General features: G+C 38.1%; 1 protein-coding gene across 3 annotated transcripts in view; it reads right to left on the bottom strand.

The window, feature by feature from the left end:
• THSD4 (thrombospondin type 1 domain containing 4) overlaps nucleotides 1-27,710 on the bottom strand; it is a 307,576-nt gene that overhangs the window by 242,957 nt on the left and 36,909 nt on the right. For all 3 annotated transcript variants that reach the window (XM_075763902.1, XM_075763901.1, XM_075763904.1), the window contains exons 4-5: nucleotides 23,755-24,197; nucleotides 10,421-10,850 (exon numbers count right to left, since the gene is read on the bottom strand). In XM_075763902.1, coding sequence (XP_075620017.1) covers nucleotides 10,421-10,850; nucleotides 23,755-24,197 — 873 coding nt within the window. The remainder of the gene's footprint in view (nucleotides 1-10,420; nucleotides 10,851-23,754; nucleotides 24,198-27,710) is intronic.

The following is a 27,710-nucleotide window of genomic DNA, read 5'->3' as shown; positions in this document are numbered from 1 at the left end:
TTCAGACTAGAACTTTCCGCTCCTGGTATCTTAGTCTCATTTTTTTGACTGAATTATTTCATCCAAGAATGAGTCAGAAGAAAAACAAGAGACAAGAAATGTTTTATTTTTTCCCCATGCTTCAAATATTCTGTTAATTTATTTTTTTTTTCCAAAATCTAAGTGCCTGTTTTGTTTTAATGAGTGAAATGAAATCAGCCAGGAAAGTGGGTTTTTGTCAAATACACATCCACTGCCTTTTATATGGAAATCCACCCAAATATAGCCAGGCCACAAGATTTTGAAGAGAACGCTGATAATCATACTTCGTACATGTTCAGTCAAAACTTGTTAAAGTTTTGCAGCTCAACTTCTTGAACAATCTGTTTACAAGAAGTGTGTTCCACATCTGAGGCTAAGAGAGGCTGAGAAGTTTTCCAGCAATTATTGGTACGTGCTCCTGAGGTCTGTATTAGGGGCAGGCACTGGAAATACAAACAAGACATATCTCTCTCCTACTCTTAATAATCCTTTGAGCTTGTTGCAGGCAGGATGGTGAAAACAAGGAAGCAGCCTAATACAAATGCCTGTACCTAAAATGCATGGAATACTTTGGAAAAACTTGGATAAATCTTGGGACTGGGATTCAACAGATGGGACTGGATGAGCAAGTCAGCTGAAGAAGGTACTGAGAAGAAGAAAGTGAAACTGCATCGAACTGTAGATAAACTGGTGAACCTAAGTCTAAGAAGGAAAGATTGGAGGCAGAAGAGATGGAAAATATCAGACAAGGTACTACGAAAGTGAGCAGTGTGACTGAGCAAAAATACAGTGGGACAGCTTCTGCTAGAGGGAAGGAGGGCTGGTTTTGGAGGAATGACAGAAACACCTGTGGTGAGAAAAAACCTGTGAACATCATGGCAAAGCACTTTCATTACCCTGGGTAAATTCCTTCTACCATTGGTGCAACTGCAATGGTCTGATGAGTCCTGTGAACAGTGACATAGCACATGATGATGTTCTGGTTTTAAAGGCTTTTTTGGTTTTGTTTTAAAACTATAAAGTTACATACAGTTAAGTCACAGGACTTTAAAAGAATGTTTAAGCTCAACTTAAAGAGATTGTCCCTGCAATTACTATATAATTTGGCTCTTTTTGCCTGTAAGGCCCATTCTCCACTCTACGATCATGTACTATTTTTTCCATACGATCTATGACTCATTCAGTGTGCAGAACGGACTTACTCTGGGGATGAATCAGGAATGTTTAGTTAGAAGAGTTCTTTATATAATCTCTGTCTCATTCACTGTAGAAGCTAGTAGGTATACAATGGACATACAGAATAAGGAACACGAGAGACTGTCTGCATTTTCTAGAAGTAGCTACTCTACCAGTTTTAAATTACTGAACGCTTATTTTAAACCCCATTCTTCCCTATCATCTCAGCTCCCGTTCTTACAATAGAGATTAGATCTTGTTATCTCACAGCAGCTTTGTGAATCTTAAACACTGCAGTAGTCGTATCAATGACTAGTCCTCAGAGAAGCCATTTTTTCCTCATCTTCTGCAAGGAGCATTTTTAAGGCAGGGAGCCAAATGCTGAATAATAAAGAGAATAACTAAGCACTGTATCATTAACAACTAAGCTGCTAAACTATGCAGGGATAAAATAATATATTCTCAGGTAATTAATTAATTTTTTAACACACAATGGTCACCATAGGATTGCTGACAAAACTCTAGTTCTGAAAGCTCTCAACTTTTGCAGGTTTGACTTTGTCACGTTAAGAGAGTCCTTTTAATGGCACTTTGCTGCTCAAAGTAAAAGTACACCCCATCACAAAAAATTGTCATCAAAAAGTGACCTAAACTGAGGTCTCAAAACAGCCATCAAGATAATTAGCATGCTTCCTATTGTTAACAAATGATAATGCAAACAGGAATACAGAAAAAGAAAACAGTACATTGCTTGGCTGGGAACTTACTGAATGTTGAAGCCAAAAACCAGACGGTTTGCAGAAAGAGGCAGGGGATGTTTCTCTGGCTTCTTCCCCCTACAGATCACCCATTGCCTCTCTAATGCTGCGGTGACAGATATAAGAAATACAAGATTGGCTTTTCCACAAATATAAGTCAAGTTTGAAGATAAACAGCCTACCAACCTATCACTGGAAAGAAACTCCGTTTTGTTAATTACACATGCATATCTCTACATGTGCAATATGCTGCCCACAGAGGTGTTATTTCTGGAGAAACACAGAGCAGATAAGTACTAGCAAAGATGAGACAGAGCACCACAGCCTGATTTATTTTATTTTAGTATCACCACTGCTTTAATTATTTCGGGGTTTTGCATTGCTCTGTATGCAGTTAGCTCTTAACGTATCATACGCAAAAGTCCCATTTAACTGTTCTGGGCACCACCCTGGGAGAGGGTTTGTACTACCATCCTTCAACACAACTATTCTGTGGCAGCTTCTCCTGCACTTCCTTCTTCCTCCACTCCCCTCAGTCAGTACCAGAGATGATTGGGATTCTACTGGTGGGTACTTTCACTGCAAGTTCCTGTATTCATGGAATTTATGTTCTTTTACTGCTATCTGGCTTGAAAATGAGCCTTAAACTTGTTAATTGTTATTAGCAGTACTGAACTAATCTCCTAAAAATACCAGGAAAAAAATACTCCTTTCATGTACCAAAGCAGATGCTGACATCTGAGAGTAGGTGTTTTCTATACCTGTAATTAATGGGAATAGTTAACAAATGTTCATAAAAGCAACATTTAAAAAAATTATTTGTAAATTAATTCAAGGGATTTCCCCTGATCAAAGTTTCTAGACATCTGCAGCTTCCTCTGCTTCAAAAACCTGGATGCAATTAAACTAACATATGAGTAAAAAGCAAACTTCTTGTTCAAATTATAGGAGTGCTGAATAATTACACACTGGAATTTCAAAGACTTTTGTCAATATGAATTGACAAAAAGAAACAAAGACAAGCCGGAATGCCTTAAAATATCTCCCACAACACTTGTCTGTATTGATAAATGGCAACTACTCAAATTTACAGTACCCTATTAAACACATCTACAAATATGTCAGGAATGCAACTGTCTGGTTGTAACTCTGAAGTCACAATTTTCATTGATTAGTTTCCTCTTTAGAACTTGGCACAGAGGTTATGTCTGAACAATAACCAAGCAATGCATGTAAATCACCCTGCAGGCATGCTTTATTGTGGAACAAAAAACTCGCTTCATTTCAACAAGCGTCCAAATGAAGTTTCCAAATCACTCCACAATATTTTAAGTGTTAATGCTGCTGCTCAAAACTGATGAAGTGTTTGGATAACTGCAGATCTTTTCCTCCTTTCCTCTCCTCCATGACACATGCATTCCATTTACTCTAAGAATCAGAAAGGTAACTTCTTCAGACAATTCCAATTGCTACATGAAACATACCATTCATAGTTCACTGGGAAGTTAAGAAACAAATGTTTTAGCCAACTGATATGCTTTTCATTTGGAGGCACTTAGATGAATTATTAACATTTTTATATCACGTTATTACTACACTTAAATGAGGGCCTGAATCTTCAGCTATTCTTAGACACAAATTCACTCAACTTCAACCAGCACACAGACTTCTCCAACTTCACCACGCAACTCATTTAACAGGCTCAGAATTTTAAAATAAACCTCAGAGAAGAAAAATGCAGCTCAATGCTTCCTGCAGTATCATAAAATACTGAAGTACTACTGTTAACCATACCTTTTGAAGTACTTCTGTACATTAAAAATCAAGAAAATATACATTGGGAAGTTGACAGAGCCTCTGGAAAGTTCAACTCCCAGAGCACTCAAGCTAAACCCCAAACATACTAATGGCACTAAACATATATCAATTGGCTAACTCTTAGCTAAAATATGGAAACTGTCTACCACGTATAAACACCAAGAACAGACAAGATAATTCCTGAAGATATTTAGGAGCACAAGAACAGACAAGATAATTCCTGAAGATATTTAGGAGCAATAGCATGAAATACAACACAGAAGCTGAAAACTTAGGTTGAACATTGCAGGGATTATTTGGACATTTTTACAATAGAAGGGATTTTTACATGGAACGAACTTTAACTGTGGTACATTGTCCTGAGCTATAGTCATAATGGTTTGAGATACTTCATATTAAATGTGAAGTTATGTATGGCCACTGCTTCAAAAGCAGTGCTATTATCTATGGAGTAAACATAATCACAGTCTGCATGGGCGCTTGCTAAAGATTTTCCAAATTCATGGTGTGAATCCCACTTCTTTCATAACATATGAGTGGAAAGCACAGGTGAAAGGGGTTGGTGCCATTCATTAAACATCACAACTCAAACTAGAAGCATGTCACAAAATGCCTCAATCATAAAAAAGTTTGTTCTGCATGAGACAAGGCAGAGTTAAGATGGTTTCATTGACTAATTATGGCAATGTTGGAATTTCTTGCCTTAAAAAAATATAACTATTCTATGTGTAAACTGAACATTTAAGTTTCTTACTGTGTCTTTCTGGTAATGCCCTCACACATTTTGTAGATTTTTATCACTGATACCTACACTCAACCTTTATTTTCCAGTGGAATATTTCTGTTTTATTGCCTTAAGGTGTTTATTCTATCCCATATTTTATTGATATCTTACTAAATTGTCTTTGGAGAAAGACAAAAATCTCATTATTTCTGCAGGATGCAGAGAATGATCATAAGAACATTACAGATCCCACAGGTCACTTCTCCCTGACCTGGAGAATATAGGCTATGACTGTAGCCATGTATACATTACCAAATTTTTACCTGCACCTATCTCTTTGGTATGTATTTTTATAGTTCTTGGCACAACGGGACATTAGAGCCTGGATGCTAAATTAGTTTAAAACAACTTAGATTTATTGCTCAAAGTAAGTAATCAAATTTTCAGTTAAAAACCATAAGCCTCTAGACATCAAAATTTTCTGAATTGTGTGATTTTGTCCTTATGAACATTTTACTAGATTAATAAGAAATTAACCTAGAAACAATTATTTTGTGTAAAAACAGGTAACTTTGTATTCTGTTACTGCCACAAGTACAGAGCACACTTGTGGAATAAAACTATTTGAGAGCGCTTCTAAAGTTACCCCAACATATTTTTCCTAATGATTTAAGGCAGACAGTTTCCCATAATTATTTAAGTTCTACTAAGACTGTTATAATGCAAAATATTTTCTAATACAGTTGTTCTCAGTTGTTGAAGGAGATGTCATAAAGCCACAGTGCAGGGAGGCAGAGGAAACAACTGTGGTCCAAGAACTTTATCAAATATGTCTCTGTGTGACTCTTTTGCATACAAGGGACAATTGATCAAACTACGTAGGACATTTTACGAGTGGTATCTCTGTGGCAGTGTCTGCTAAGTTAAGCCCGTATTAGTGACAACGCATTCTGAATTAATATTTATAAAATTTTGCTGCAAATATCAAAACAGTCAAAGAAGGGGCAGTACAACCTAGAGTAATATAAGCTTTTAATAAGTTTCCTATACAGCTATGGAATGTCAGACTACCAAACGTACACACAATCCCACAGTGTTTGCAGGGAAAATTCCTCACGTAAAGTCAAGGTTAAATTTCCTCAGGAAAAGATATGTCATCATAACCCCACTTTGCCACTTACGTCAAACACCTACTCTATACACATCTCAAAACGAGAATAAATAAACCACACAGTAGCTCGTTGGGAACAATAAGAGCCTTTTCAGTTAAAAAAAAATAAATCTTAAAAATATGTACTCTTCTATTTGTCTTTACATCAGTATCTGAGCATCCCAACTACATTAAAGAGTGTGCACATCATTGCAGCACCCCATATCACTTCTGAAAAGACCCGTCTGGGAATTACATTTTCTGTTCCATCTAAAATTAAACATTTCCACTTCTACCTTTGTTAAAACTTGTAACGCTGGAAATGTTTCATTTTCTATAGAGTGGAAAACTTTCAAAAACGCTTGGGCAGCAAGCTGGTGAAATGGCCCAAGATCCCAGGTGCCAAGGGAGCCTGCCAATGCCTACCTATGTGCTTAGGTGACAGAAAAGCACATCAGTTTTTAATGAACTCAACACATTCCTGAAGAACATTTCAATTCTCTTTAACTAGGGTTCTAAATCCAAAAAAGCCTTCCACTGGAAAAGTTTTAACTCACACCTGTCAAAGTTAGTATCATCATCATCATCATCAAGCTTCTTTAGGAAATCAAATATATTAATTTATCCCATTGTGATAGAGCTGGGGATTGGCCCTGAGCCTTTTACCTCACCTCATCTCTTCAACTGTAAAACCTCCTTCCATTTCCAAAATTGTCTTTTCAGATACTTTGCATTCCCTGCTAAGGTGCCATTCTCAAGTGCTCTGCACACAGGAGCACAGATCCAAGTAGAGAACTCCTATTCAGAACCAAAAGCTGTGCTACCAGAACAATAGTATGTATAGCTGAAGAGTCAGGATAAGAAAGTAAAAGTAATCAGTTTTCTGATCCTATTTAGATACTTCTCCAAAACACAATGGACTTCTTCCTAAGTAGCAGTCACATAAAATACAGGGAAAGGCAACACAGTCTAACTGGAGACATGACTAATCCATATGAACCAGTGGGCAAGCTGTGAATGAAACTGGACAAGCTCAGCAAAACTTCATCCATAAATATCTCACTGAGATCTCAGCAATTAGTTTATCATATGTTGTAGCTGGGGTTTTGTAAATTCATATGCAAGTAAAGGTATAAACTTGGTCAAACCCGTATCTCAATCCATAGCTAAAGACAATTGAGATTTTATGTCCATTTTGTCTTGTTCTTCATGGTGAAACTCATATATGAATTTCTCTGCCTATTTTTTCATACTCCTTGCTGCACTGTAACTGAATCGCTGAAACAGTCACTATTTTATTTTACCGATTTTCTAACCAGAGTATTTAAGTGGTCATGATTACTATGTGACTTCATGGTCAGGGACACCCCCCACTAAACCAGGTTGCCCAAAGCCCCATCCAACCTGGCCTTGAACACTTCCAGGATGGGGGCATCCACAGCTTCTCTGAGCAACCTGTTCCAGTGCCTCACCACTCTCGTCATAAAAAACTTCTTCCTTATGTCCAATCTAAACCTGCCTTCTTTCAGTTTAAAACTGTTGCCCCTTGTCGTGACACTATAGGCCTTGGTAAAAAGTCTCTCCGTCTTTCTTACAAGCCCTCTTTAAGTACAATAAGCTGCAATAAGGTCTCCGCATATTAAGAACAGAGACATACTAAGAATTAATGTCTTTCTAATAAGGCATAATTCACCGTATGTCTTACAAAAAATAAATCAGATAAAACTGACTTTAAAAAGAAGCATTCTGTATCACCAAATTTACGCTGCAAAACAAGTAGGCTTGAATGTCCAGAACCCTGAAAGCTTCCTTGTGTACACTGCCCAAGCAACCCTCAGCCTGAAGTTAATTTACAAATATATTCTCACTCATTCAGACATTCAGGAAGAGCTAGTGACTTGGCAATGCTTGAGCAGTAACAAAAAGTGCTCAGTAAACAAATGTGCCATTTGAGTTACTTCCTTTGTTCTGGTGACAAACAACGCAAACAAGTTTGCATTCAAATTCTACTTCACACACGTGCTGTGTAATTCTCTTTCCTTTAATGCTGGGGAAAGTAAGGAAGATTTACTCATCACGCCCCCATTTTGCAGGAATACAGACCACATTTGAAGAATCTGATTGTATTGCAAATAGCTTACGGTTTCAGTAAGATCTGTCAGTACTGTTTGTGTGAAGGACAGATGTTTACTCCCTGTTTCCTGCTGAAGGAGGTGCAGGCAGCTGTATATTCTGAGGCGAGCATGTACAAAGCCTATATGCAAGGTGCTGAAGAGGGAAAGCCATTTGTACAATAAGAAAATAGGTTTAATGACCTGCAGAAACACTTGAACAAATACAAGCACTTCCGAGGTTCTCCCTAACCAAAACCCGCAAGTTTCACTTTTATGAATCAAGCTGTCAGTCACGTAAAACGAGTTCAGCTATTAATGAAAAAAACAATAAATATACAATAATGAGGAAATGACCTAATGGACCAAGGCAGATTGACTTAATTTGTTATTAATTAACTGCCCTTAGGAGAAACTGTAGAGGGAGGGGGCAGACACCAGAATAACTGTTAACAGAATACTTTCTTCTCAACAAATGAGATTTTCATTTTTGCTATGCTCCAGGAAGAATTAAGAAAGAAAAAAGAAAAAGAAAGAAAAAGATACTGTTTTCTGCGTGCTGGCAAGACCACTGGTACATGTCACTGCCGATAAATTAAATTAAAGCCCACATGCAGAAGCATTTAATCAGGAAGAACAAGCAAACAAAGTGAAACACTATTGGCCTTGTTTTGCTCTCATTCTGGCCTTTATACTAAAACTGTTCATAGCAACTTCTTTTTTATCATTATATTAATTACCACATTCTAGGGAGAAAAATAACCCCAAATAGCAATTACAGCTTCTCCAAAATAATAGAAATAGGAATGTTACTAAATAAAGAATATCACTATGAGATCCATTCCTAGGAGGAGCTGCATCATCTACAATTTCTCTTTGTTATTAAGTCTCCTGTAATATAAATGATGATTTCTTTATAACTGCATTTTTTCCTCTGCATCTACTGAAGTCTTCTGTTTAAACAACAATTTCTAAAATTAATATGAAAATATTTTCACTCCTGTTCCCCTACTACCAAAAGAAATTTTCTGATGGCCAGACCACTAATCCTACTGACCTGCATGTCTTGCCACTGTCTAATTCACAAGCTCACAGCCCTCTTCTCTCCAGCCCACTTGTCATTCTCAACAAGTTTCCTCTACAAATCTTCCTTCTCCGTCCACCTTGGCCATCTGGGATTGCTTCTTTCTTCCACCTCATTTCTAACTTCCTCACCTCTCACCTCTTGCTCTCTGAAAAGAGATCTTTCCTGGAAACTATTCGTTTAGATTTCTTAAGTTAGGCAGAATACTGTCAAAATTTTTGCCTTGATGCAGTAAGGGATGAAATAAAGACTGGGAAATTTGTGTATCGCCTGGACACTAGTGAGCAAATTTGGCACAGAAAATTTTCCAAATTAATGCCCATGCACTAAGTTCATTTCCCATTTCCTTCAAAAAACAGAAAGTGTTTTTTCAAAAGAGCAATTTGTACCAGAGACTATTCTCAGAGGCTCAAACGAGCCCTTTCATGTTTTCCATTTCTGACAAATACACTAAGACTTTCTTGACAATAGGTCTCTTCAATCAACTGCTCTAGTCTCAGTCAATGGACTTTATTCATAAATAAAGCAAATGTAACAATGGCTACACTAAGAGGCAAAAGGGCCCTCATCTGATTTGCTTAGGTCATGTTTTTGTTATCCTGATCAAATGTTCTGTTGCTACATCTCCACTGTGCAGGCTTCCACTAAACGAAACAGGATTTCTAAGAGGCAGAAGAATCAGATGTGCAACCACTCAGGAAAATATGGCCTGTTGTGTCAACATATTGAGACCACCATTCGGCATCCTGCTTCTAATATCCAAATACAAGCTGCTTCAAGTCTGTGAAATTAAGTTAGATTAGTAGCCCAAATAAGATGCAAATATTAGGAAGATACTTTAGGAAACACTAAAATGACACAGCCAGAAACCAAAAATTTTAGCAGGACAAAAATTGCTTGTGAGGAGAAACAGCAAAACCTCACTAGCCTCCCACCTACAACGGGAGACTGCCCCAGACCACAGGGCTACACCCAGTTAAACATTTTTGAATGAAGTAATAACAGAGTAAGTTTTATTTTAAAATTAACACAGAACAGATTTTCTCTCCAATAAACTAGGAATCCAAAATCAAAGCATGTAGAGCTTGAATGCTGGTAAAAGTAGCATGTCACAGAAGGTACACAGCACTGTAGAAAGATACTGGAGTGATCCAGGCTGCTGGGTGCTGGCTCTAAATGCTACTTAGAGCATGACTAGCACTCACAAAAGGATAACCTTATCTTATGGGATTGAGAAGTAGGGAGCCTTCATAACATGGTCTACTCTAATTGCATTTTTCCATTTCTTACATGGAAATATATTAAACTTCTCTGTGACTCAGTTTCTCCCTCTATCAAATCAGAATTATACATATTGGTAGGTTTAGTGACTGCTTGAAGGTATGGTATTAGGTAATTATAATATTATGCATCTACTTGCAGTATTCCCCAAGACACTTTTAAAATAAGTTCACAAAAAAATTCACTAAATTAATAAAAAACAATGCTCAACTTAACTTCTTGACTATGCAAACATTTAGCATACTAGAGAAAATCAACAGCTGTCCAACAAATTAAATATAGGAAAACCAGACTTACATTTGTGTTGCAGAGTTTATATTGCTTGTAGGTGCCAATGCACACAATTGCTGCAGCCCTTTGAGGCTGGGGCTGACCCTGGACTGCCTGGTGCGATGCAGACCCATGCTGGTTTGAGTCACTGCTCTGAAACAGGCTTTGAGATACGGGAAATGAAGATGACTGATAAACTGAGGGTCCCAGGACTTGATGTCCAGCCTGAGGCCCACTTTCTTCTTGATAAAGATTCCCATGTTGAAGTGAAGGACTAGCTGCCTGGCTGTAAGTGTTCATGAGACTTGGATTCTGATGAAATACATGGCTCCTTGACGATTGTCGCTGCCTCCGAAGTTTCTGAGGCTGCTGACCAGTATCAGTTTGTAAAGGTAAAATGTATGGCACTTTTCCATATCCATACTTTCCTGGGCCAATAGGATTTCTGTTTCTGCTTCTATAAACAGAGAAAGAGAGACAAACCAGTTACTGAATTAATAAATGAAAGAACAGTTAGATACTTAATATGACTTGTCATTTGCCGAAGTTATTCACTGCAAAGCAACAGGTAACCATAAATTTCAATTGATTTTACAGAAAATATGCACAAGCTGGAGTCTTGCTTGGTGTATTGGGAGTCTCTGAAGGAGTCCACTGGTTGAACTAATTCCTGGGCCCTCTTTGGGTGAGAGTCACCTAAGAAGTCATTTACTGTCCACTCGCAAAGGCAAATGGTCAGGTATGGTATAAAGTAGGAGCCTGGGGGGAGATGGTTGTTGTTTTTAATCCCTCGAACTCTCCTTTAAAATGGAAATTCAGAGAATCAAAGCTGTATTCCTAAAATTCATAACCATGTTTCTGAGGAGCTTGAGATACATAACAGCAGGAAACCCCTACACTGTGGATTTGAGTAATGACAAAAGGAAATTTGCATTCATTATGGCAAAGATCATTAAACATTTTGTATCCATTTAAAAGGTCTCCTGTGGTTCTGCTTCATTTGCTACTTAAGAAATAAAAATGGAAACAGAAAAAGGATAAGGAACATGAAGATATTACTGAAAGACCTCTGAAAAACATGACAAATACTGGAAAACATTCTTATTACAGTACACAGTTTATTTTCTCTCCTTTTGCCAGCAGATTTACTCTTCTGTTATTCTTTCTTTCTAAATATACAAAGTGTGGATTAGCAATACAATTAATTAATAAGTCATGACCCACTGATTTATGTTGTCAGGATAAAAGCCCACCTTTCAGTGTACATTACTACAACATTACACAAGAGCTTGACAGCCCCCAGCACTTATCACAGAAGTTTCAGGTCTGCTCTCTTGCACACAGATCTCTTCACACCTGCAGAAGACCCTGTGTTTTGGGCCACATTACACCTGTATCAGCACTCTCAAATAGCTGGTACTCCCTGAAGGGTAGTTTTGTCCTCTGCACACTCACAGCAACACAACACACTCAGCTCCAAATTACAAATGAAAACTCACAAAATTAATAATACCACATTTGAGTCATACCATTCAAGAGGGTTAATCCTGGAATTTTATCTGCAAGCAACAGGCCCATTTGCATTTGCTTTTCTTGTCATCCTGTACAGCTCAACATCACATCAGGCCTTGATTTCTAATGCTGCAGTCCAAAGAATAAGTTTGCAAAAAAGCTTTCTTCCAGTTCAGAGCAATGTGTGAATACAGCTGTTTTAGGTAACCTTTGCAGCGCAGGAAGGGAGACACCATTAAAAGGAGGTCATTTTCCTTCTGCCCATAAAACATATTTATATTTTTTAATATATATAAAATAGACTTGAACTGCAGTGAAAAACGGAGGTTATAAATTGGCATACTTATTTTCTAGAAACTGAAGTGTTACAGATGTCAGACAGCCACAGATCAAAGAGATTTTTTCTTTGGGTTTGTTTTTTCTTCTATTTGTTTTCTTCCCAAGTCTTATATTCTCCCAAGGCTCTTGTTACATGGGAACTTTGGAAGTAATTTACTTAACTTTCTAGCTTTACGGCCATGTGGGGCTTTTAATCAATCTTCCTGGCTCAAGGATGTGTGAACAAGAGTGTTGATTTACCCTGGCAGATAAGCGACCAGCACTCTTGAGCTGTTTATACCCATTAATCTGCTCTGTGACCATGATGGTCATTGTTGAGGTAGGGTTTTGGTAGTTACAGTAGAGAAAAGTAGTACAATGGGTTTTGGCATTAAGAGATGGGAAAAAAGCTTCCTGTAAGTGGACAGGAGAGGAAAAAGAAATTATGAATGGGAATTATTTCAGAAGTTGAGACTAAACCCAACTTGATTTAAGTAAGAGCAGTTTTGTGGTTTGTGTGTTTTGTTGGTGTTTTTTTAATGGACAAATCAATTGATTCCCCCTATGCTGCTGCTATTTTTAACATAACTTTTCTGAGCAAGAGCAAAACAGAGCAACAAACTTTCTTGAGATTTCTAGTCATATTCTGCACTCTGAAAACACTTTGGTATCATAATTCTCATGAAGCATCTTAGATTTTAGAGCAAATTGGTTCGTCTTGGAAAACAGATATAACTCCTTATTTTTACTTGCTCCAGTCTCTAATGATTCTTAAAGACAGCAGTTTTCTTCTCCGAACGTTTGACTGCTAATCTCCAGTTTGAGATCACAAATCAGAACTGAAAAGAACTGAAGGACATGCAAAAAATAGTGACATAAACTAGGACTCTTCAGCCTGGAAAAAAAGATGGAATGAGCATATAGTAGTCTTAAACATAGCATGACTAGTATGTGAAAGGAGGACTCATGGCTGAAGGCAGCAAGTGTCCAGGAGCTGCTGGAATCTTATAAAATTATTTGCAAAATGTAGAAAAAATTGATTTTGAGGGGAGCCAGACTTTTTCCTTGTAACATGGTTGATTGGTACAACAAACATACAACAACAGCACCTAAGAAGGGAAAGCAATAACAACATTCTTCCTGTTAATTTCTGTCTCATCTTGGTTTCTTTTTCTAGACTGTAACTTGGAAGTGTTGCTGGAGTCCTCACTGATGAAGAAATGAGGCACCATTTCTGGTAGCCTAAGTTTCCAGCACCCTTATGATAACATGCCCGTGGTTGCATCAAGGCTCATCAGGGGTGAGTCCTCTCCTTTGCCTCCTCCCTCATAACAGTTAGGGCCAGAATAATCCAAGACATTGCCGTGTAGCACTGAACACAAGTTTCAATTTGCTCAGGTTGTGCAGTAATTACAACACAGAATTTCATGGGAACACACTTCCTCTGAAATGGAATGTTAACATTTTGTAGCCAGGAACATCACATTTCTTTCAACATACAAACTGCTGGAAACAGTGTAACGCACAACCTTTAATTACTAATATCTTTATCAGTGTTCATGCATTCATTTAAACCACTATTGCCTGGACTGAAACTATTCTGAACACTGTCTGTTTTGCCTTAAAGCATCTTTCATTCCCACTTGGCAACATCCTTATAAATTAGGAATGCAGTTTGTTGCAATGTAATAAAGAACCTTGTAAAAATAGTTTAGTGGTAATTAACTTTCATAATTCTTGGGGATTGTCAGGCAGAATTTATGATGTCATGGGGCAGTAAGGGAGGGAGTGTTATGTAGGTACTTACACAATGAGAAAACAATGGTGAAAGGGGAATCAGGGAAAGGAAAGGGGGAGGAAATCAGACCAAGGCTACCATTAACTTAATAATCTGAATTAAACTAACCTTGCTGACACTGTTTGCTTCATACTAAATCAACCCAGCTTTGATCTGCTGGTAGGAGATGGAAGTAGATTAAGCCCTGATGGCTTGTTGGGAGTTTTCAGTTGCCAGCAGGACTTCTTCTTACCTATCATTCATTATGATTACCTATATTAATTATAAGCCACTCACTCCTCTCCACAGCATGGCTTGGAAGGCTCCTCCTTATTGGTCCTATTTTTATTTTTTTTTTTAATGCACACTATCATGACCCAGGTCAGAGTTCGGATGCACTTTCATTTAATGCAACAGGTGAAGTAAGAAAAAAGAATAAGCAAGTAACAGCACAGCCCTAAGCCTCATGCCTCCTCAGCCAGACCCAAGCTAGAGTGAGATTTTGGAGCACTAGACTTCATGTATCCAGGTATGCTAAAAAAACAAGAGTCATCCAATGTAGCAATGGTTAAGATGAGAATTTGAACAGGGTGTTGTGTATGTCTTGCTACAGGAGTGAAGTTGAGTGTACGAACCACAGTTCTCATATACCAGGACAGTTAATTTCACACAAGGGCTTTTGGCTGCATATCTTTATGCCAGTCAGCTTTCTGCCACTGCCAATCCACTCTCACTAATGAAGCTATTTAACATAGGCCAAGCCTTTTATTTAATTGCTTCTAATAACCAGGTATCAATCAACAATTGCCTGCATTACTTTTCATGGAGAAAGGTCCTAAAAACCCCTTCAAGAAGTAGAAGCAACAGAAAGGAAGAAGTATCAAAAAGGCAAGGATAAGTGAATCTCACCAGCTCCATAACCTGTTAGGCTCTCTGACTAAATTGTCTAGTATCAAATAAACACTTAATAATAACAAGTTGCTCAGTTCTTTACTGGATTGAAGAAGAGAAAGAGGGAATAAGAAGAGGAAAATAAGTATTCAGCAATATTTGCAGTTGGTTAGGATGAAGACTGCATGTACTACAGAAAAGGAAAAAGGGGGGGGGGGGGGGGGGGGGGGGGGGGAATGCCACCAAGAATGAAGTTGTTATCTAAAGGCAAATTACTGCATAACAGAAAAATGTATGTTGAAAAGCAAGTAGCTACATTCAGTGTTTCATGGGAGACCATAGCCAGTAGACATCTCTGATCTATTGGGTTCATCTCAAGTAGAGGCCTAACAGCTGTTGAATGCAGACATGGCAATCTTCTTTCTTTGGGCATAATTCTCATACACACACACCTCCCTGATGGTTCAGACAAATCTGTTTAGCACTTTGATAACAAAAATTACGGGCCCCTTTAAACTTAAGCCAACCTAAATATATTCTTGAATTCAAAATTACCCTTTCCCAGCTAAGTATGAAAAGCAGGTTTTGTGCTATTAGTGTCAGGATTGCAGCAAACATTTTAAAAAATATATTATTAGCTAGTATTCTTATTGGTCTATTAACAATTTCTCTCATGCTGAGGGTAAGTCAGCTGAGAATAGTAAGAACTGGCCCCTTGCAGCACATTTTGAGTCACAAAAAAGGAATTTTGTTGTAGTAGCTTTTTGTAATTTTAGCCATAGGTGTACATGTGCCTTGGCAGGCAAATAAATACATTATCACTGCCTCATAGTTTATGCTAAGAACAATGCTTTGAACCTCAAGTGTTCTTGAGGTTCACTAAGAATGAAGTGCTTTCGGAGCTGGTGGGCAAGTTATTTATATTGAATAGAAACCCTCTTTGAACCAAAGATACATAGCATCCTTAAAACACACAAGTAAGATTACAGATTTCCTGGGCCTCCACCTGTTCTCTTAAGTGTTCTTTTCAAAGCTTCTCCTCAACATACCTTTTTCATCACTTCCTTTCTCCTTACATTTCTCCTACTGTTCTCTAAACAGAGGTTCCCTGGCTCACTTCCAGCTGAAGCGTAACTCATTTTCTTTCTCTTCTGATGTCAGAAAGAATAAAGAATGTATTTTACATGTCCTTTGCAGCATTTAATTCAACTTATCTCCTAGTATCAAAAATACTTTTTTTCTTGTAAATGAAAAACTGCAAGGTTGAACATTAGCAAAAATTCTCATTTATGACACCACAGTAGACTTGTTGTCCTACTGTTGCAGTGTTCTCTCAGAATGAACCCAAATAATCATTTTCAATTCACAACCTTTCACTTTCTTTCCCAAGCAGCAATGTTCTGGGAAGGTAACAGCTTTCAGCCACCTGTTTCAACACGGACGAGGAGGAAAAACTGCACAAGAATTGCAGGTTTTGTGACATTTTTTTTTCATAATTTCCTCTTGTCTATTGGCAGAAATTATTCTGCAAGCAGAGGAAGACAAGTTTTCTTCCCTGTATGCCCAGCCAGAACAACCACCCTAACGAAAGACAACAGAATCTCATCACAGAGCATTTGGATAGATATGTAGCCAACACTTAGCAATTTCCTCTAATTTTGTTGAGAGTTTGGTTGAGTTGGGAGCTTTTTTCAAAGTCTTCAGAGGCTTGTTTTACCAGGAATCTTGTCCTGGAATTAACAGAAAAGTCCTCCAATACGCTAAGGAAACTGATTTCATCAGTGAGTCGGGCCTAACTGCACACGCAGCCTGACGCTGCTCTGGGTGCCCAGGACCCAAGCATTCTTCAGGCACTTGCCTATTCTTCTCATTTGGGAATTAAGCAGTTGCCTATAATCGAATCTCTGAAGCTCTCTCTCTATCAAGACAGCAATCAATCCACAGCTAGCACCTACTCAAGCTGAACTTAATAGTGATCTATCATCAGAAACAGAGGTGCTATGGGCAAGATGACAGTGGGAGAAAAGACAGAAGAAAGGGTACAAATATGATTTATAGCTTTATTTCCCAAACAATATTCCACATTAGGTACCACTGCAAAATGTCTTTTGAATTATACTGATTTGTGCTTTTGCATTGCAGGTATTAATTTCTATTTAAAAAATTGCTCCAAAAGTGCATTTCTTTGATTCCCACTAGAAACTTACTTCTAAAGGAGCTCAGTCCCCTTAGATCCTTACCAAAGCTCTTTGGCTTAAATTTAAGTCCTGCTACCCATTGTGATTTTAACAGGACTATACACATGCTTAAGTTAGTAGGCCAGATCCTCTTTAACTAAATCAATTACATGTATTCTAACTTAACTAAATCTATTTCTGTGGATAAGTATATCAGGATTTAATATTTTAGATAATAGCAAAATATTTAATTAGCAGCATTACAGTACTGTAATTGACAGCTTTTAAAGGACACTACCCATTTACATACAGTTCAAGTATTTAATATAGCTAGAGTTGCCTTAATTTTGTTTCTGAAGAACTGGAAGTGACTTATTAGCTATTCCTGTCAGCAATGAAGTTATTGAAATATCACTCCAATATTTAAAATGTAATTAAGAAAAAAATAAAGGGGACCAAGAAGTCTTTGCAGACACAAAACTTCAAATGGAAAAAACAGGTCCTAATTACATAAGTTTCTGTTAATAGGATAGGTACAGGTATATATATTTTAAATGTACTTTATTATTTTATTACCCCTAAAATATTATCATTAAAATAATTTCAGATATACATTTTTAATCCCTGGCACTCCCTCCATAATTCAAAACTGTAACTGGCCTACAACTGTCCTATTCAACCATTTGCTTTCCAGCCCTCCTACTGCTTTTAATTTTCTTTCTTGTATTATATATTCTTAGGCACACAGATAACAAAGTTTACTTTACAAAGACTGTCCACCATGCATTTTTGGCCTCCTTTTCTTAAGTCACAAAATAAACTGTCTTATCCTGATCATAACTGCTATCAAGTTTATACCTCACAGTATTTTAGCAGATTCTTTCACAAGTATCATTTTTAACAAAAACAAATGATTTACTGGTTCTGGGAATATATTTCCCTCTACTCAAAAGGGAGAGCTCTCAACAGTCAAGTTGATTCACGTCAAAAGCCACTATGTATCGCCTCTCAGTACTGTACCATAGCCCTATGCAGCTTTGCATTCCACGTACTCACTTCTCACCAGCTCTAAATCAATCTGGAGAAAATCACTGAAACATGAGTGAAAGAAGGGAGCCCTTTGACTCTGTTTTATGTTACGAAAATGCTTGCCTATCTGCTCACTGACCTAGAAAACAGCCTTAAAGCAGTGAGCAGTTATCTTTGTCAAACGTTTGGTCACAAGAGAGTTAAACCACCCCTTCTGAGAGTCTATCACACATTGGAAAGAGGAGCCCTCATCACAAACTTCTTTTGTCACATTACAGCATATTATTCATACTTCATCAGCACATTTCATTGCAATTAAATCGGTGTAGGCATTCACTTCATTTTACTGATTTTCATTTCCAAGCTAACTAAACCAATGGAACTACCTAGTTTGGTTTACTTTTCTGGTAACTTTAGTAACCATGTCATATCTTAAATGAAATTTTCCATCCTCAAAGATCACCACTAATACCTCAGTCTAGCATAGCAGTAATACACCCAGTACAATTACTTACTATATTGGCTTTTGCTGATCTCCCAGCAAGTGCTATATAACCTCATTTATGTCATTTTCAACACTGACATAGGATTCCAGAATTGGAACCCAAATACTATAGTCCTCTTTTTCTATGAGTCAAATAACACCTCTGATGCCAGGAAATTTAGTTATAAGTCTACAAGATTTTCCCCTTAGCTTCATCTTGAAGGTTTGATTGAATAATGGAACCATGCAGTTGGCAGGTAAAACAGCAGAAATTCAACATAAGTAACCACACAACTCTCTTGAGATGCATTACAACTGTGATGGGAGCTTTGTTGTGTTTCTACCTCTTACTGACTGGGCAGTGAGTGAGTGGTAAAATGCACTGTCTCACATCTGACTGAATGCTAGCAGCACTCTCACTTCCCCTGCCCTCCTCCAGTCCACCCACTTCAGGAAGGGTTGCAATTACAGTATCATATTAGGTTTTTATTTTTGGTAATGCCACTCAAAGCATGCTCACAGTAGCATAATAAAAATTGATACTAATTAGGTAATAATCAGTGGGACCTAGAGTCTATCAGGGGGATTAATAACCAGATGAGAGGTGGCACAGCACAAAGTCAACCTAAGGCCACAACCATCCCAGCTAGCTATTCATTTTGCCAGGAAATACCTCACATGATCTTTATTGCTATTAGAACCTGTTTGGAATTTCATTCAGAAGGAAAATAAACATCTTTCTCATATGGCTTTAAATTCCCTAAGTGCTACTAAAATTAATTCTTCGATTACTACTGCTGCTCTTAGATTTTTCTGGACAATTTATCCTCAGAAGAGGATCAAATCCTTCTTCCACTGTCTTCCTACTCCACACACACCAATCCCAAATAAGCTTTTATAACCATATTGGGTTTGGGGTAAAATGTGTCACATTTTCATTCTATTAGAGAAATAATGAAAGGAGGGATGACTAAGTACTTCAGCTAGGTTTCATTCCAAATAATAAGAAAAGCAAACACCCATGCCAATAAATATAAAGCCCCAGAACTTGAGAAAGTAATAACTTCTGGAACCTGAAGACCCAGTAATCGCACATTTGTCCACCTCTACAAACTGGACCTGACTAGAACAGGTCACAAAAATTACATCAGAACATGCAGCTAATGATGCTGAAATTGGTTAAGGAAATAACAACTGAATTGTTCCTTTAAATTGTCCTGAGTGACCTACATTTGCCTGGTCAAAGCACCTGTGAGAGGACAGAAGAAATACTTTGAGAAAGGAAATTCTGTTTTGACATTAAATGATACACTCCTCCTTTCCATTGCTCGCAGGCCTCGAAATGCAAACTGACCCTATACAAGGTATAAAGCAGCACAGCAGACTTTCACATCAGCTGTTGGCAGCAGAATAAAGACCACAGAGCTATAGCTGTGTGAGAAGTTGATGATTTTTGGATTATTTCCTCAGTGCAAACCTTTCCTCTCATTCCTCTTCCAAATACAAAAAGAGCTTTAGGGAAGCCCTTTCCTTATTAAAATATTTCTTTAAACTTGTGCTATTTATGCAAGCCTGCTTTACTTATTTCATTATTCTGGTAACAAATGTAATTTTTTCTTTCTGCTCCTAGAACCACATACAAAGTACACATAGTGCTTATAGATGTGGACACACAAGTTTTGCCTCTCCACCATGAAATGCCATTTGTAAAGAAAGCAAAGGTGGCAGTTGTAAGCATCCTAACAATCAGCACATGTATGTAAAATTGTGGGTCTGTCTTCTCTCTAACCAAAATAGAGAACTAGAAATCCAAAATTTAAGAAGTACTAAAACCTAGTCCATGAATGATATTTTATTTCAAGACATGTTTTCTCTCTTAAAGCACGTTATCCTTTTGCATACCCTTATTACTTTTCCATATGTGCCTTTCTATAAAGATGCTTAAGTGCTTTGATATTTCTTCACTATCTCCTCATTCCTGTTTGTTCTTAATGTATGGTATGTTCCACACATTTTATCTAGGTGAAATAAAAAACAAGGCTGTGCTAATGGGAACTCAAGTCTTTAAAGCTGGGAAGAGCTCCCTTCCTTTGCCAGCAGACAACCCAGAGGACCATCAGCTTGCTTTATGTGTTTCCATCCTCATTCCAGCGACTGACTATAATTTCCTAACACATTTCAATTACACAAGAACTCCACTTACAGCACTACAATAAAAAGGGGAGCACTTAAACTTTTAAAATTAGGCTTCCAGTTGTAGGTACCTCAAATTGCTCTTTCTGTGAGCTTCATGTGCAGCCCTGGTTTCTAAAGCCTAACCGAAGCACATGTGAACTAACTTTCAAAAGCTGAAAATGTGAATAACCTCTTCACAGACAAGGTATGTTAAAATTTATGATATACAAATTACATTTTGAATTTTGCTAAGGAAACTGAACAGTTCTTTGTGAGCTGCCTGGAAGGAGGCAGAGAACTTTTCCACTTGTTGCTAAATGATACAAACATATTTGGCTGCTTTGAAGGACTGCTATTGCTGTCAAAACATATTTGCCTTGGAAGTAATCCAATTTCATCTTACCATGCTATCAAATGTGAGTTTATCTCAGTCAGAAATGTCCATTCCCCTTTTATTGTTTATGCAAGTCTGCTAAAATTACAGCTTTATATAAAGTCCAGTAAATAGGAATATCCCAAAAAGTTCCACTGACTGTACATATTACATTTTTTTCAATAGCCTGCCAGACACCAATTTCCAGCATCACCCATTTAGTGAACGTTGAACAGTGTTCTACAGTATAAAAATCATGTCTAGAGTAACTTAAATTTTGAAATGCATTTTCCATATAGCTGATAGGACCAGTAATGTCCTTTGTAAAGAAGGTTTGTACTCTGGATTTTGTAAATTAAGGAAAACTATTAGGTTTTTCATTCTAATAATTTCATTTTCAAATAGCATTTTTTGTTCTCATTCTGTTTTTAGAGTCACCACCAAAGAATCTGAAAGTTATGCAATACAACAGGCTTTAAAGCCACCAGGGACCCTCCTAACACAAGATGGAAATAACTTATTACGCAAATAAGATTAAAACACTGACCTTGAATCCACAGTCTTTAGCCAAGGGGCAGCATGTGTGTGTGGGTGGAAAATCAGCTGTGGTACAGAAGCTTGCACTGTGCTCAGGAAAGCACAAGAATTTTCAAAAGCAAAGGCCTCTGTCATACAGGAAAGCGGAGACGTAATGGACATTATGGTCATTTTAGTATTTGATATGGCAAGGCATTTATCAGGAAATAACATAGCTTCATTTCTGCACACAGTCAATATTATTTTCGGCTTGTTGTCCTCTCACGTTCCAGCCATCAGTGCAGTGGTTGTTTCCAAGTGTTCCAGTCTCTCCCCAGCCTGCGGAGGCCACCACAGCAGAAGGGGAGGGAAGCCCAGCTGTGCCAGCAGCCTGGCAGCAGCTCTGCTGCAGACACCAGGCCAGCTGGGATTCCCTTGGAGACTGAGGGCGCCAAGGGGCTGGAGCAAACAGGCTTTGAATGACTTTGTGCTGACGGTTCAAGGCCAAGCTTCCAATATTAGTAATAACCCAACTATGTACTACAACCTGTATCTGTTACACTACACGTCTGAGAACAGAAGTGCATTATAGTAAATGATTAAGTATGAAAACAGAAAAAAGAAAATACCACTTTTGTCTCCATGCAGTTACGTTAACACTGCTACTAAAAGCTTGCCTCTGGCATTCTCTGAATTTTTGTAAGATGATCAGTGCAATATTGAAATTATACTCAATACGTCTAGGCTATCCATTTGCATTGGTTTGAAAGAAAAACAAAGCAGTGATTAAAGGAAATGGCCAACACCTAGGAACATCAACATCTGAACAGCCGGTCCCGCATTTTGAAATACAGATTAATTTCTATTTTCAAATATTCTTTTAGATGGAGACAGTTTCTTGCAGGGGCTGAGGATGTCTTTATCACCAGTAACAGAGAGTCCTACTGTCTTATTCCAGTCAGGCTGGAATATTGCCTCAAGGAAACATTCTTTTTTCTTTTTTGTTTTGTTTGGGTCAGCAAGATGTCTTTAAAAAGGGAGTTACAGTTGACTGCTTCACCTAAGAATCTTAAAGAAGCAGATGATATGAAGGAGGGGTTTTTTGTTTTGGTCTTGGGTTCTTCTTTTGTTTGGTTTGCTTTGCAGTTTTTGGTAACAACCTCAAAAAAAAAAAAAAATCTCCATGCATTTCTGCATGGACTGAGAGGGAAAGAACCAGAGAACTCCCAGCTGCTGGAATACATATTCTGAGGAAAGACAGAATAGAGACATTTCAGGAGCACTCCCTCCTGGAGAGTGTCTGTGCTCATTCTCCTCAGTTTCCAAACTGGAAACACATCTATTTTCCTTTCATATAGATATTAAAAAAATCTGATAGATTGGTATCTAAGAAGAGAAGAAGTGTTTCTCCAGAAATTGGAATTAATTGTAACAGCACAGTTCCACCCAGCCTTAAAGATAGAGCAGCTAATATTATGAACTTGATATAAACATATACGGTGTTTAAAATATTCTATGTATTAAACAACCACAGTTTTTAGTTTTCAAACAGGAAATTTTGCTAAAAGAGGTGGTGGAAAACAAAAAAGGGAAAAGAGATAACAAAAAGCCCATAAATAGAAACTCTGTGAAAAATACAAAACACACCTAGAGTTTTGACTAGAAAAAAAGTAGACAGACAGTTGGCCATTCTTTATGAAAAAAACTTTCATGAATCTTTTTTCCAGCCAATTAAAATCAGAATGGCTGTTGAAATTAAGAATCCAATTATAGAGCTGTTACTTGTTCTGATTTTTATTATTATGGAAATGTCAAATGAGAGTGTAGCAGAAGAGGAAAAATATCTCAATAAATCATAAAACAAATCTTAAAGGGAAATAAGATAATCTGCCAGTAGAATTGTAGAATAATTATATCTGCTCTTAGGTATATCATATAAGTAGTCAACAGGGAGGACAGCGTTCCACAGAAGATGGTAAACATTGTAAAAGTCAGTCTTAGTTTTTAATAACTTTTCCGTAAGTATTAAAAATATAAACTCTAATGTGACATGTCATTCTTAAGATACATCATTCATAGCAAGAATAAAACGTGTACACGGACACGCACCTCTTTTCTGGCTTGGCGTTCTGCCTCTGGGACTGGGAATGCCTGCTGCCTCTCAATGCTCCTCTGCTCAGATGGCTGTTATTATGGCCTCCGGAAGAAGAAGAGGCCCGAAGGCCAGCCCAAAGCTGGTCTTCATTCCTGTGAAGTGGCACAGATGTACGGATGGCAGAAATGACATGGCCAGGATAAGCAGTCAGTGAGTCCTCACGGTGGCGGGAACTCTGATGAGCAAGAGTTCTCTCTGAGGCTGGGTACTGCCGCCCTGGCCTTCGGTAGCCCCTTTCATGGTAATAGGCTGGGAGGCAGGGCCGCGTTTGCTCCATGACACCGCCACTGCAGCTCCGAGAGCAGGCAGACCAGGGGCCCCAACTTCCCCATATGCCTGGGATTCCTGCACTGCTGTCCTCAGATGCATCTCTCTGCTCTTCTATCCTCTGAGGAACCTGTAGACACAACAGATTGACTTAGGAACAAGAAATCACACTGTTATACCAGGAGAGCACTAATACCCTTTTTAAGTCATTCACTCTGCAGTCACAAGTGAAACCGAATGACATAGGAAGTAACTTCTGTTATTCATTCCCTGTCAAACAGCTGCCTATTCTGCCAGTATAGGAGGAGGTCTCCTGCAGCCATCAACCATTCAGACTAAAAGTACTTTTTTGAACTATCTGGATAGGAATAGATTTTGTTTAGTTCTCAGCAATGGAAAATACTGCATAATGCAAAGCTTGGAAATGTGGAGATTGAAAACTGTTATAATATTAGCAAAGTTAGGAAGCAAGGTCATTTTTGGTGACGGACTTGGGTCAACAGACACTGACTGCTCTCTTCCACTCTTATGCCTCAACAACGGAGACTGCTAGTGGTTGCAATAGTATTTCAGGAAGTCCCATCTAATGTGGAACTTTTTAGGAAAGCAATAACGTAAGAGGACAGGCTGATTTCCAACCAGCCAAAAATACTACAGTAGTCAACTCTTATCTTACCACTTTTTCCCCATCCCCCCATATTAATACTTCAAGGAAAAAAGCTATTCAAGATGACCCACCCAATCCCACATTCACAGAAGTCCCCATCAAATTCAATAAAAGACAGGACAAATTGTTGGTCTCAGGTGTTCAGTGCCACTTAGCCCACACTCACCATTCTGCAGCATAGGGAAACTGAAACAAGGAACCACCCCAAAGAAAGGGTTTTTCTCTTGAAGAAAGCTAGGAAGAATTAGGAAGGGCAGGGACTGTTACTGTAAGGAGAGTTAACCCCTCAAGCTGCGGCCAGATATTTAATTATCCTGACCTTGTGGTTGGCAAGGTATCAGCGCAGCCTAGAAGTCACAACCACCCATCCCCACCTCCCTGTGGACTTGTGCCCCAAGCTTTGCCCATTCCTGGAGCTCGACATAGTATTTCTCAGTGTTTCGCACTGGGCAGTGCGCTCAACGTTGTCGCACAGAAATCAGATCCATTTTCATTAAATGCATAGTTTTTCTGTTGCTTCCCTCATCCAACTGGCTGAATCACAAGTTTTCAAAGCAGGCTTACAATGTCTGATTCTCACAAATACTAATATGCAGAACATTCTTTTAAATGAACATCCTTTAATAGTTTATTTATATTCTGAATAACCTTCCTACCAACAAGCACACACATATATCAATTTAATTAGGAGACAAAAAAGGCACTGTCCACAAACAAATGCTTGCCATACCTCTCCAGCCCTATCCAAACGTGCAGCTACCTCAAAATGAGCTTTGGAAAGACAACCTTGTCTGTCGCTTCTCCCCCTTTCAAAGGATGACCTCCTAAACACGTAACTGCCGTTAATAATTTTGCCTCAGACATTATTGTATAACAGCAAAAGATTAACATCTACATACTTTGCCTCTAGTCACAGATAACGTGCAGTCACTAACTGAACTGCAAGCCATCTATGCCAGTGAGCATTTATTACTGATCAGCTAGCTATAAACATGGCAGACTTTGGTGGAATGTGGTTTGCAAACATGGGTGGAATACACTATTACAATATGAAAAGCCAAGCCAGCTTGTGGCCAGTTTGTGGTGCTGCTGTGTAACAGTCAGTTGTGGTCTACATAATCTGAAACATTTCCCCCCTCTGAGGTTGCTCTCACACTTTCATCACCAACCACAAAAAAACCCCTGCATTTAATTATAACTTGTGAATAATAAAAAGCATCTGCATTAGTGTGATATGTTACCCATTTCTCCAATGTTATTTGAAAACAGGAACAGATGTGTCTGTATTTAATATGTCTTTTTGCTGTGGGTACCACACTTGGTATCAGCCTTTTAAATCCAATAGCCTTTACAATCTAATAATGCATAATGTCAAAATTATGAATAACATGCAACAAGGTCTTGGTTTCTGGCTGTTACATTTGCTTTCATATCCAATAACAGAACACCACTGGCTCAAAATTTGAACAACTAAACAAGCTATTCTTCAGTTTGTGATTTTTTTCAGTGAGTATTCAACTGTTCATACTTATACAACACATTAATGTAGCTCTACCACAGATGTAAAATGATAATGGTTACACACAGAGACACTCCTCTGGTCTGACCCCAGTTTGCAGTTAAATTTACTTATTGTAAAACTAAATGTCCTTTGTTGTCAGACAAGGCAGGTTTCATTTGTCTAGACTATTTCTTAATCATTTCTATGATGGTTCACTACACCTTTTTTTAAAAAGCCAAAGACACTCATGCAGGCAACAACTAAAATCTATTAGCAAGCAACTCAAGTCGCCACTAATGTAAGAAATATTTCATTATGCGTAAATGGAAACTGATATAACAGTGACAAGTGTTGATCTGTTGCAAAGAGAACTTTCTGGCTGCCAAACTTCATTCAGCAAGAATTGTTTCAGATAAAATGATACTTTAAATGACTGAAGGCATTGTAAAGTAATTTCACTCCCCTTATTCTTCACAGTAGAAGAGTTCTAGACATAGCACAAGAAGGTTTAATCTAACTAGTTAAGTCAGAACGTAATAATAAAACTCACCAAAAAGTAACAGTATAATGTCTTATACTGATGTACAGTCAATATTACTTACTTATAAGATGACAAAATTCTGAGACAGGAATTTTCAGCAGCAAATTAGGCTATGCACTTTTATTTTAATTAAGGTCTCTGTTTTCTTACTTTGAGAAAGATGACGGCTACAGACGAATCTTTAGAGATTAATCATGTGATTAATGGCATAATTGCTCAGTGAAACCTACTACCAAAGACTGAATAAACTGAAGCTGCTTAGATTAAGGAATGGAAAACACGGGGTGGCAATAATGAGTCTTCCAAACAGTTTACATAAATAAATACAAAGAGCTGTTTGTTTTCTCTTTGCACCAAATTGTTCTCTATGTCTATAGCCAACACACAAGTAACAGTGGATTTAAATTTAATCAGAGGTGATCCAAATTTGCTAGTAGGAAAAACTACTTAGTGGAAAGGCAACTAAAGCACGGGGAACAGATTGCCTGAGGAGATCCTGGCACCAGGATGCTGATGCCGAACCTCTACCAGGAACAATGAAGGTATATCTGATCCTTCCCCCGGGGCAGAAGAGCTGAACCGCAGGACTCACAGGTCACTTCCCATCCTTTGGTCCTGTGATTTCCAAGTTACTTTGTAGCCGGTAATGAATTCTACCACAGCCCTAGGATATAGCCAGGAAATTACAGGTAGCTATGGGAGACAGCTGAGGTATTCCAGAATATCTCAGAAATACCACATATTCAGAGATTCCTGACACTAGGTCCCTCCTCCTCTCCCTTTAAAAAGTACCCATTAAACTGCACACTTTAGAAAGGGAAGACTTTGAGCCTGCACCGGGGAACAAGTGAAACACATACTGATTTTTCCTTGCCAAGTTAAGTCGTGAAAGTAATTTCTTTAATAGAATCACATAGTCTGCAAAAAGGAGATC

The sequence above is a fragment of the Balearica regulorum genome, chromosome 12, assembly GCF_011004875.1.
Source record: "Balearica regulorum gibbericeps isolate bBalReg1 chromosome 12, bBalReg1.pri, whole genome shotgun sequence".
NCBI lineage: Eukaryota > Metazoa > Chordata > Aves > Gruiformes > Gruidae > Balearica > Balearica regulorum.
This window is presented reverse-complemented; position numbering and strand designations above follow the sequence as displayed.